The sequence below is a fragment of the Rattus norvegicus genome, chromosome 2 (genome assembly GCF_021556685.1).
Source record: "Rattus norvegicus strain SHRSP/BbbUtx chromosome 2, alternate assembly SHRSP_T2T, whole genome shotgun sequence".
In the NCBI taxonomy this organism is placed as follows: Eukaryota; Metazoa; Chordata; class Mammalia; order Rodentia; family Muridae; genus Rattus; species Rattus norvegicus.
The window spans coordinates 58,101,985-58,114,306 of NC_141535.1; the positions used below are offsets into that span (position 1 = coordinate 58,101,985).

General features: G+C 42.4%; 1 protein-coding gene across 1 annotated transcript in view; it reads right to left on the reverse strand.

Moving 5' to 3' along the window:
- Nucleotides 1-12,322, reverse strand: part of Egflam (EGF-like, fibronectin type III and laminin G domains) — a 174,030-nt gene that overhangs the window by 76,296 nt on the left and 85,412 nt on the right. Inside the window, 1 exon segment of the mRNA NM_001108938.2 lies at nt 11,327-11,462. Coding sequence (NP_001102408.2) covers nt 11,327-11,462 — 136 coding nt within the window.

Here is a 12,322-nt window from a genome sequence, read left to right on the forward strand (position 1 = left end):
ATGGTTGTGAGCCACCATGTGGTTGCTGGGAATTGAACTCATGACCTCTGGAAGAGCAGTCAGTGCTCTTAACCGCTGAGCCATCTCTCCAGCCCGGGAGTATTGTCTTAAACCATTCTCAACAATAGCTTTCTCTTCTTCCACTGGAGGGACTTTTATCCTAACTACAATGTTGGCAGCCAAGTCACCATAGCAACACTAAGCTACAATTCTGGTACAGAAGGCCAGCTATCAGCAGCTCAAACTTGCAACACTTTCTAAGAAGTGGCCAGGAGCCAATTCAGGCATCTCACACCGTAGGAGAGGCTAGGCTAGGACATTCCTGCCTGTCTTTTAGATGACCGGGCAATGAATCCAGAGCCAGCAATGGCTTCTCGAAATTCAAGAAGTCAACTGACGCAATCAGGGCGCATTCACCCACCGGCTCACTTTATTGGGAAGAATTGCTTACCACTGGCAGCCTGGTGAGTGGTTAAGGGTTCCCAGAAATTATAAGCAAGATTTTGTATTTGAGCCCTTGTTTTACTTTTCTAAGAGCCCCCCATAGGTTCTCCATCATATTCTCAAAGATAATTATGATCCCAGAAACTTATGAACCAGATCTACCATTCTACCTTTATAAAGATAGACTGAAGAAATTTTACCTAAAGATATTGAACTGTATTTTTCTCTTATTTCTTTTCTTGTGACATTTTGACCACCTTACCCACTGCCGGTCAAAATCTTAATGTACAATTATTTTCTTGATACCATGAAATTCTGCCTTGTCAGGATCCAATATAACAGGAATTGTATTCTGTGAGGCTTCTCAGAAAGTATAAAGACACCTACCTTGGGGAGCTAACAGTGTAATTGGGGGAATAGTACTATTCTGGAGGTCAGTGCAGGAACAGGACCTCAAAGGATCAGCAGGAAGGCAAAACAAAATAGCATATTTTAATAAATGTATTTGAAATTTAATTTTAAGTGTGTGTTTGCATGTGTGCTTTGTGTGCACATGTGTGTATGCACGTGTGTGCTCCACCTATATGTAAGTATCAGGAGGCTACAAGAAGGCATAATGCCATAATATCTCCTGGAGTTGAAGTTACCGGTGATTGTGAGCTGCCTGGCGTGGATACTAGGAACTGAACAGCAAGGTCCTTCAATATCTGTGCCATCTCCCATCCCCAGGAACTCAATTAAAATAGTTCAATGTAAACTGACCTCTTTTGGGAAGTCTGCAAGAACCAGGAAGGCTTTAAACTAAATTATGAAAGTGTTTGGATTTGAACAAACATAGGAATGGAACCCAGGGAGCAAAGGAAGAGTCCTTGGGCAGAGGAGATCAGAGCAACACCAAGTATGTCGTGTAATATGTTAAGTACTAAGTGCATGTAGGTAAATGTGATGACCAAGAGAAGGGGTAAGCCCTGATGAGGATGCCGATCCCATCTACACAAAAGATGAGCACAAGGTAAACAAGATGCCTGGAGCATCTTTCTTTCTCTCTGTACACAGTCAAGCTCTTCTGTATCGATGTCTGCTTAATGACTGACCTGTATTTGCTCCTACCAACTGAACACCCAACTCACCAAAAGCCAATTGAGCTTATCCCAAAACCTATTGATGATTTATTAGTGCTATGTTTGAGAAAGGGCCTAACTCTGTAGCCTTGTCTTCCTTCCAATGTTGATCTTCCTGCTTCAGCCCCCAGAGTGCATAAATTATAAGGCATACAACACCACATTTGACTTCATTTTGTGGCCTTCATGTTTATTATAATTATTAATATTTCAGAAAGCAATGAGATATAAGAATAAAATGGGTGCTAATTATATTGTTCTTTAAAAACTCGATAAAGCTGAAACCTAAATAATTATCTCTGAACCAGGAAAAGGGAGAATTTGAGAAATTATTGTAAAATTCTGCCCTCAGCATTGCAAATAATTGTAAGTTTTTGGTTAAGTTTGATTCTCTTCAAGAAACTATTAGTACATAAGAGTATCAAGGTGGCAACGCAGTCAGGAAATCCACATACAAAGGAACTACCATAGCTATATTAACAAAGTGGTTAATTAATGTACATTTACAGAATTTGTCTTAAAAAGGATGTTTCAGTTGTTACCATCATTTTAAAATATCAGTTATAATTTTAACTGATATTTTAAAATTACACTTTCACCAACAATCTCAGTGCTGCACAGTGAGAACTTCTAAGTAAGCAAATGGGGGGATGTGATGGTTGATTTCTATTGTGAATCTGACAGAAATTTGAATTACCTAGGTGGTGTTGTCTGTGAATGTGTTCCTAAGGAGGATTCACTGAAGTGGAAAGGGCCACTGTGGGTGGTGGCACTATTCCCTAGGCTGGAGTGACACCGTTCCCTAGGCTGGGGTAACACCATTCTTCAGGCTGTGGTGCCACCATTCCCTAGGCTGGGATCCCAACTTAACTAACAAGGAGGAAGCAAGTGGACCATCAACATTCATCTCCCTCTGCTTACTGACTGTGGGTGCCATGTGACCCTTTGCCTCAAGCTCCTGCCACCACAGCTAGAGCAGCTGTCACCACCATGCCTTCCATCCCATAAAGGACTATACCCTCAAACTGTGAAGCACAATACATTTCCTTCCTTGACGAGTTTCTGTCTGGCATTCTGTTACAGCAATGAGAAAATTAAATAATATGAGTGTGTACATATTAACTGACTTATGCCCAAGATATCTATCTATACAAGTTCACATGCACAGGAGTATACACACACACACACACACACACACACACACACACACACACACACACACACTTCACAGGTCTTTGCAGGATGGGATCATACCAACACAACACAAAACTGGACTGCAAGCACCTTGAAAAACTTTACTGAAGGTCTTGTAAGAAAACAAGAAAGAAAACATAATTAACTTTTTGATGTTCTACCTCTAAATACATATATTGAAAATATTAAATGACTGTTGTTTAATTAGCCAGCCTGGAATAACCATGTGTCTCAGAAAAGTTCAAATGGATAAAAAAGGAATGTGTGTGTGTGGGGAGGGGGGCAGGGGTACGGTTCCAAGAACAATGTAAGTGGTTAAGAAGAAGAAAAAATACACAGGGTAGGAAGAATTCTCAGATAAATAAGGCATGGTCAAGTTAAAAACATCAACAAAGATTTTAGTAGTTTGAACTCAAAAGAAAAAAAAACAATCCAAAGAATTTTGGGGAATACAGATATTGGTCTGGGACATGAATTCTCTGTTCTGGCTAGTTTTATGTCAACTTGACACAAGCTAGAGTCATCAGGGACTCAAGTGAGGAAATCAGGGACTCGATTGAGAAAATGCCTCCATAACATCAAGCTGTAAGCAAGCCAATAGGCATTTTCTAAATTAGTGGTTGATCAGGGAGGGCCCAGCCCTTTGTGGTTGGTGCCACCCCTGGGCTAGTGGTCCTCTGTTCTATAAGAAAGCAGGCTGAGCAAGCCATGAGAGCAAGCCAGTAAGCAGCATTCTTCCGTGGCCTCTGCATCATCCCCTGAATCCAGGTTCCTGCCCTGCTTAAGTTCCCATCCTGACTTCCTTTGATGATGAACAGTTATAAAGAATTGTGAGTGAAATAAACTCTTTCGTCCCCAAGTTGCTTATGTCTTGGCGTTTTATCATAGCAATAGTAAGATTAACTAAGTCACTCTCCATAAGATCTGTGATAGAATCAAAATTCAAAGTGACTTCAGTGTATAGAAATGCCAGGGCAAAGACAACCCAAGTGAAATTCAACAGGGTATTTAGAAAACCTCATGTTAATTTTTAAGCAAATCAATTCGATAGACATAAGGGTCAAAAGCCTGAGTAAAAAAAAAAACTACAGCAGAAAAGGCATTAATATGAACTTTCAAAGTAATCACACGCTCACTGTGAATTTTTGTAGAAAAGGCACACTGCTCAGAGCAGGAAATGGTTTTCTATGTTGATCAGTCAGTACAGTGTTTCCTAATGCTGCCATCCTTTGGAGGTCTTCATGTAGTGGTGACCCCGCACCATAAAGTTATTTTTGTTGCTACTTCATAACTGTAATTTTGCTACTGTTATAAATCATAATGAGAATATCTGATACAGGATATCTGATATTTGACCCTTGTGAAAGGGCCTTTTGACCCCCAATGGGGTTGGGACCCACAGGTTAAGAATGACTAAGTCAGTCCTTGACCACTAGAGGCAGAGTTCAAAGAATGGACACTGCTTGGCTTAAATGCATGAGATATAGGGCAGTTGTCTTTAGTAAAGAAACAAGACTGTATCCAGTGATGATGGTGTAAACACTTCTGAGTATTAGACATGGGAATAAGATGCCCAGTGACTCCTTACAGAGCCATTAGAAGGGAAACTCTGGTGTCAGTTAAGAGTGGTTAGGAATAATGGTGTATGTATGCCTTGGGAGGGATGGCTCCTGAAACAATGGCTGTACAGAAGCAGAGGAAGGTGGCCATCAGCTGTGGAAGGTTGAGTGAAAAGCAACTTCTAGAACAGGGTATGGAGCCTTTGACCTCAAACCACATTGATTCAGAGGAATGATTTTTGTATGATTCATAGAAAGACAGGTCCTGGGCACCATGACGTGTACACACACACACACACACACACACACACACACACACAGAGAGAGAGAGAGAGAGAGAGAGAGAGAGAGAGAGAGAGAGAGAGAGAGAGAGAGAGAGAGAGAGAAACAAGTTTCATAACCCCTGTTTATGTCCTTTGGACTCCCTCTCATATTTTTCTTTTTATTCTATTGTATTTTCCTTTTGAAAAACTGGTAGGGCACGACCTCCTCAATGAGTCCAAATGCCTTCCAATCCATCATCTTTCACAATTTGAGAACCAGTGTCCTTGAAGCTGAGACGGAGGTGAAGCGTAAACATCCTACAGGCATTAACTAGGAAACTGGGCTCAAGGTACTTACATCACACTAGGAAAATATTTTTGAGGGTAGATTTTTTTTAAAATTTTTTTTAACTTGAGTATTTCTTATTTACATTTCAAGTGTTATTCCCTTTCCTGGTTTACGGGCCAACATCCCCTAATCCCTCCCCCTCCCCTTCATTATGGTGTTCCCCTCCCCATCCTCCCCCCATTGCCACCCTCCCCGCAACAATCACGTTCCTTCTGTGTCTGTTTTAATCTTTGCCTCTCTATTCCCTGCCAAGGGTATTCTTGTTCCCCTTTTAAAGAAGGAGTGAAGCATTCACATTTTGATCATCCGTCTTGAGTTTCGTTTGTTCTAGGGATCTAGGGTAATTCAAGCATTTGGGCTAATAGCCACTTATCAATGAGTGCATACCATGTATGTCTTTCTGTGATTGGGTTACCTCACTCAGGATGATATTTTCCAGTTCCAACAATTTGCCTACGAATTTCATAAAGTCATTGTTTTTGATAGCTGAGTAATATTCCATTGTGTAGATGTACCACATTTTCTGTATCCATTTTTGAGGGTAGATTTTGTTGGAGCAGGAAGCCACCCTCCAGGGGATGTGGTAACATATAATACAGGATGGCCTGGAGAGTGGAGGTTGCCCCGCTGGCTGAAGGTAAAGCGGATCAAATGCATAATAGCTTCAGATACTTGTGGTCCCTTTCAAACCATAATGGTTCCTCCGATACGACATTTAACATTTGCTGAGGGACACTGAATTTGCTGATGGCTTAGGAGCTTCTCCCACTTCCCACTTCACTCTTCAGGAGCACTAGTTCAGGTGCCAGTGTCATGGGGTTCTCTAAAATCTCCTGGCGCCTTGAACCCAATGCTGCTGGTACACTGACGACCACCTTTGGATATAGTTTCTTTCATTTTTCTGTCTCTCTTTCTAGACTGCAAGCTCAAGGATCATTGGGACTTTGTCCGGTTCGTCTCCACATTCCTTGAGAAGTCTACATGGTCTTTCAAAAATGCTAACACTGAAATTGCTTTTCTCCTTAGAACTTTCTGCGGTTCCCTTTTCCCTTCAGGATAAAAAGTGAACTCTTTCTTAATGCCTTTCTTGGTCTGACGCTGGCTTACTCCTCTTCCCACACATCGCTCCAGGCTTTCTCAGCAATTGCAGGAACATTTTCTTCTTGCCTCCAAGCCATTGCTTAAATGGCTTCCTCTAGTCTAACCCTTTAATATTGTTCCCCCCTCCATCTTCTGCAGCTACCACTGATGTATCTTTCCTAGCTACCTCAAGAAGCCTACCCAGACGCCTTCAGAACTGGGTCACCCACAAATATGTGCAACTTTGATCTGTCAATTAAAACTTTCAAGATTAAAAATAAGTTGAGGTGCCAAGAACGTATTCCCCAGAGCCCATGCCCTCAGTCCTACTGTGCAATTCAGCACTCCAGACTCTACACTCCTCATGACACTGTCACAAAGCTCAGGTCACAGTTTAATTGCCTCTATCTTACCCATAATTGGTACACATTCATTAGTAACACAGGCCAGTATGAGTAGATGTCTATAGTAGACTCCTATAAGGTGTTGGAGGAAATTAAAATTTATTAGGAATAAAAAAATATATTAGGAATAACAGGATACCCTAATCCAATGGTCAAGAACATTCAGCTGTCAACCTTGATGGGAATACACTCGCTGAGGTTCTAAAGTACACAACTGCCTTCCTATGACAATGGTAGAGCAGAGCGTCTGTGACAGAGCCAAAATGCTTTCTAGTCCTTCAAGAAAAGGTCTGCCAATCCCTGACCTGTAGTACAGTCTTTAACCTTCTTATGCCATTGTGACTGTCTGACAAAGCCTGTGTATCCCTTCTTAGAGTGGTTTTATGTGCATAAATTTAGACATAAGGTCACAGTCAGTATGTTGACAGCAATAATCTAAGTAATAAGTATGGTATTTTTCACATGTACTATTTTATTAAAATGTTAACTGAGAGAACCCAGGGATGGACTTCAGTCACGGTGATAATTTCTGCTTAGTGAGAAACATAGCTTCTATTTGAGGTCTGTGCAGGAACTGGAATGGGATAAGAAAAGGCCGCCCAGTGGTGGGGCTGGGACAAAAGTCTCAAGAACTGCTTTGTCCCTGTGGTTTGGAGTCGCTATTGATTTATGAGGACCGTGTCAAGTTTCGCTTGCCAAAAGGAAAAATATAGTCATCTTCCAACCGAGAACAGACACACCTTCTATCTAAGGTGTCTTTGGGGACCTAAAGACTGCAAAATACGCTCCTAGCTCTAAGGGAAGAGATTCAATCCCATAGATCAGCCAGGGCCCATGGGACAGGAGGGAGAGCAAGTCCCATGCTCTGGATAGAGCTTTCACTGTCTTTTTTACAGGCCAAATTTATGCAAAGTTTGCTCCTTACAGGTTAATTTCATGCAAAGTTTGCTCCCCACAAAAATGAACTGTGGTGTGAAGTCCAAACCATTAAGTCATCACATTAAAAAAGAAAAAAAAATCTGACCTTCAGCTCACTTGGCCTCTCTTTATTCACATATTGGTCTAAACTAATCAAACCACAAACAGATGGATGAAACAGGGCAATGATAAACCTGACAGACAGTTTGTCCTAGGTAGGTAGGAGAGAAGGTTTTTGCATTTGAGGTTTACAAATGGCTCCCAAAGCTGCTACATGGGAATTCAATTTATATCAACTCCCGAGATCCTGACAAGAAGTTTCACTAGGAACCATCACAGAATGATGAATTGAAGTTTGAAGGGACCTACCTGTAGGACTGGAGATCTTATTTCTGCAAAAACATTTATCCCTTTCATCTAAGCCTGAGGCCTTAATGGCTAGCAGAATTTCTAGGACCATGTGGCAGTCTGCAAGGTGCTTCTGAGACTTTCAATTTTGAAAGCGCAATAATAAAAAAGAATTCTTGCTTTTACATGGTATCATTTTTTAACTTGGAGTCTCAGCTGGTATCTAAGCTAGCTAGTCTTCTTATTGCTAATTTTGGTCCTTTTGGCAAGGAGAGCTTGTACTAGAGTACCTGAGTTCCTAAATAATTTCTCCCTTCCCAAAAAGGGGGGTGGGGAGACATTTTTCATTGCTTTCCATTCTTTCTAAAAGGACTGTGTTAGCATAGTCTTTAGAGCTGGGTATGTAGTTCAGAAGCAGGCAGGAGGTCCTCCTGCACCAGAGCAAAAAAATAACAGAGAAGAAAAGACTCCCTAAGTGTTTTCAACATTAACATCTGAGGGCTAGGGAAACTAATCCAGGTCCACGTTCCTCTTAAATATTGTGGTGATTCATCTGGTTTATGGCTATAAATTCTAGCTGTAAGTGAAGTTCTGAGAAGAAAGCTAGTGGTTTACTAATTTGTGAAGATCACTAAATCTCAGGTTTAACGCCATGTGGGATGAAGTTGCAGCCAGAGCCTTCTGAGATCATTTGAAGCTTCACCATATAGTGAACTGATAACCTTTTTTTTTTCTCTTACAGTGTGTGTATGTGTCTGTGTGTGTGTGCATGTGCGTGTGTGCGTGCGTGTGTGTGTGTGTGTGTGTGTGTGTGTGTGTGTGTGTGTGTACATACACGTGAGCATGCTTGCCTGACAGCCCACATGTGGAGGTCTTGCTGGAATCAATTCTCTCCTTCCACCATGTGCTCTGTAATCAAACACAGGCCATCAAGGTTTGCAGCAAGCTCCCCTTACCTGCTGAGTCTTCTCACAGGCATCTGCTAACTACTGTGTGGTTATAAACCAATATCAGTAAATATGTTCCAGTAGTGGCTGGATGGTGACAGTGGCCCAAAGCGGGCAGGGCTGTGTGGGGTGGGCATGTGGAAAATCACATTGGATCTTTTCTGGATTTTATTCGTGCAGTTGGTAGGGTCGGATGTTGGCTACCTTTGTAGCCTCTACTAGTGGCGACAAAGTGTTCCCTTAGCGATATTTCTCTAATGCTTTTTACGTTGTTTCCTTAAAAACAAATGGTGGGTAATATAATCATTCTTAAGTAGCTCAAGGGTAAAAGACTCAGGATAAAAAGCCTTCCATGGAGCTGAGAGATAGCTCAGCACCCAAGTGCTGAGAGATATCTTTTGTCTTTTCCTCCTATGACCACCTGAATTTTCTGGCTAAAGAAAGTCAGACCCCCAGGGTTACCCAGCTTGCTCCGGGTTATAGCTAGTTATTTAATCCACAATGACCAGTGTTCAAGCATACCCCAGCATCTGTCTGATCTAGGCTCCAGGACAGACTGCATTGCCTGTAATAATATCTTTAGTAACACCCTCTGAGAGTTTGTTTCTCTATGCCTGTTTCAGAGTCCTCTTCTCTCATTCTGGCTTCTAAAGAAACTTGTTGTACCCAGAGCCTTTTCCCCAGCTGTTCTTTGAGGGAATTAAAAACTCTGAGAGGTGCTGGAGGCTCAGGAGATAGGGGCCTTGTCTAGGGCCACATGGCAACTGGAGACTTAAGCATTCAGCCTTCCCTCATGGCTCTCCTAGTTCTGAAGGTAAATATTTTTGTTTTCTACTTCCTGTGTGCTGGCAAGACTAGGAAACTGCTATTTCTATGTTTTATTAACATCACATATGGAAAAATACATGTTTGAGTGGAAAATTAATAGGGAAGGAGGATTGCCTTCTTTGCTGGGGGTTATACCCGTGATAGGCAGACGATGACAAGTTTTCATTTCTCAAAGTTTAAAGTTCTTTTACGTTTTAAGTTCATTTTGTTCTTTTGGTGTTGTCTCATTTATTTGTGGAAGTAAATCATGGGTTAAATCCCTCCCAGGCTTTTTCAATGAGAAAACCGGAGTCTTAGAATTCCAAGTATTGCTTAAGTATTAGAACCAGGATTAGAATCCTTTCTATTCTAGGCCCACTCCAGACTTTGCCTAAAAGACATGTTGAGAGGCAGGATTATGTGCTATCTTTGGCCTTGGTCTGAACTTTGCCATAGTGTCCCTCCCCTCCTTGTCCCCCTTTTCCTTCCTCCCTTCTTTCTTCTTCCCCTCCATCCCCTCTTTCCTCCTACCCTCTCTTCCTCCTTTTCCTTATTTCCTTCATTTTTTTCTTCTAGGTTTTCCTACCACCCATTTGCCACATCCCAAGAGTTGCTGTACAGTTTCCCTTTGAGGGTTACTCCTCCTGAGCCCTGAGCCTACACACTCCAGGTCTGAAATTTCCACCTCTGGTTGCTTTCAGAGCGTACAACACAACCAGTGCTTGGCTAATTCACAACTTCTTCCCACCCTGGCCATCACAATCAGCTTGGAAAACGATAAAGGCCCTAGACTTGGCTAATCAGGAGGCATATAGAAATTCTGCTGGGTCCAAAGAGAAATTCATCCTCTCTTGAAAGTAGGGAGCTAAGCTGGAAGACCACAAAACCTTAGGGAAAGCCTGCTGGAAAATGAACTGATGGACAGCGAGATGGATGAACATTGAACACAGACTGCCAAGGCTGTATGGGTCTAGTGCTCCCTGAATCCAGACCAGCCACTAGACTTTACAGACACAGAAGCCGAGAGGTTATTGCTTCAATCTTCTTTTAAGTCTCTGCCACTTGGAATTCATCAGGCTCTCCCTGAGAACGAGCTCAGAGGACACAGATGTCTGCTTCCCACAGCCCAGGAATAAACCGGGAGGTCAAGAGAGAAAAAACAACCCATCACGTCTTGACAGGACCTATTGCCCTGGCTTCAGAAAGCCAGAAGAGTGAATCCTACCGAGTCTCTATGAATCCACAGCGTGAAAGCCTCAGAGGGGCCCCTCATCTTTAGTGAAGGGTGGACCGACCCTAGACGCTCACTTTCTACCCAGAATCAAATGGAGACCCCAGGCTGAAGACCTTGCATTGGGAATTCCCTTTGTTTGCCTTTTCTTCTCTCTCTTTTTAAAATAGAATTGCACAGCGGATTTGGCAATCACGAGTTCCACATGAATTTCTGCAGCCCATCAAACTGCATTACAAGAGCTTAGGATGCAGATAGGAAGGCAGCAAGTTGAACTCAAACTTAGAAAGTCACCCCAAGGTAATGTGGATCTGGAGTGCATGGTGTCTGTATGTAAAAATGTTCTTCCCTCTCTCTCTGAGAAAAGCCATCAAATATTTATTTCAAATACAATACTTTCAAGTCAGAAGGGCAAGTTTCAAGCCTGAAATGGAGGCCAGCTTGTTGGTGAAAGTTCATTTTCAGAGTGGTGTTTGGCTGCAAAAGAGACTGGGGGGGGGGCAGTATCGCCAATGACAGCTCACCTAAGATGACTATTCAGGGACATATGTTGGCCCAGTTGCAGACATGGTCCTCCAAGACTATTCATCACCTTGAACACACATGCAGCTGAGGTCAAGTGAAGATCTGCCCCTGTCTTACGTCATGACCCATGACTTACCTAATGAATTCCACAGAGTAGGACTGAATTGGGGCACTTCCTTCATTCTCTCCCGGTCTCCAAGATAGGGCCACTTCAGAATCAGAAACCACAAGGACATGTGGCTGATGGGGTGCTTCAGGGGGCAGGCAGGAATCTAGGCAGGATGACAAACACAGCTAAACTTGACTAGTTGTCTCAGCTGATGGAGAGGTTGGGTACTTCCAAAACAGGTACATATTCGACTACTGAGACATATCTATTTGGTATGGCCTCAAAAGCCAAACCAATCAACAAAACCACACATGACTTTACCATGTAGCATACACTCGGAAATCTTGTCTTCCTTTCTCTTTTCAGAACCTCTGGCTGGCAAACAACTCAGTTAGCTACACTGGCCCAGAGACACATGACATGTACCCCTGAGAATCTTCTGCCACACCTCTCTTATCAATCGTTCTTCTGTTTCCATGTTGTAATTGGTGTTTAGCTCCAAGGATGATAAATCCCCATTGTTACTGCCACTTACCTCCTAACACTTCTGCATGTGTGCTTGTACGTATGTGCATGTATGTTTTCTGATGACCAGAATACACAGCTGTGGTAGAGCATATGGGTGCATCCCCTCAGGTTTGAAAAGAATCATGTCACCCCATACCTACTGCTGTCTACATGTCAAGACTTCCAAACCTTCTGGGTTTGTGCACACTATTGTTTAAGACTTTTTCACTTTTCTAAGCACTTCTTGTAGTGGAATGGAGATGGATTAATGTCATTTCCTGACAGAGAGCACAGTGTGAACAGTGACTGCAATGGACCCAGGGTCTACCTCTGTACCACATGGATGAACATTTGCTGGATTTTCTCCCACTCTCTCCCCTTCTTCACTATGTTGGTTCCTATCCATGGGTTAGTTTCATTTTTTAAAATTGTCTTGGCGAGTTTCTTCCGCATCCCTATGTGCTAAGTCTCTGCAGCCTGTGGTATTTTACAATCTGTCACTATGTGCTAATCAGA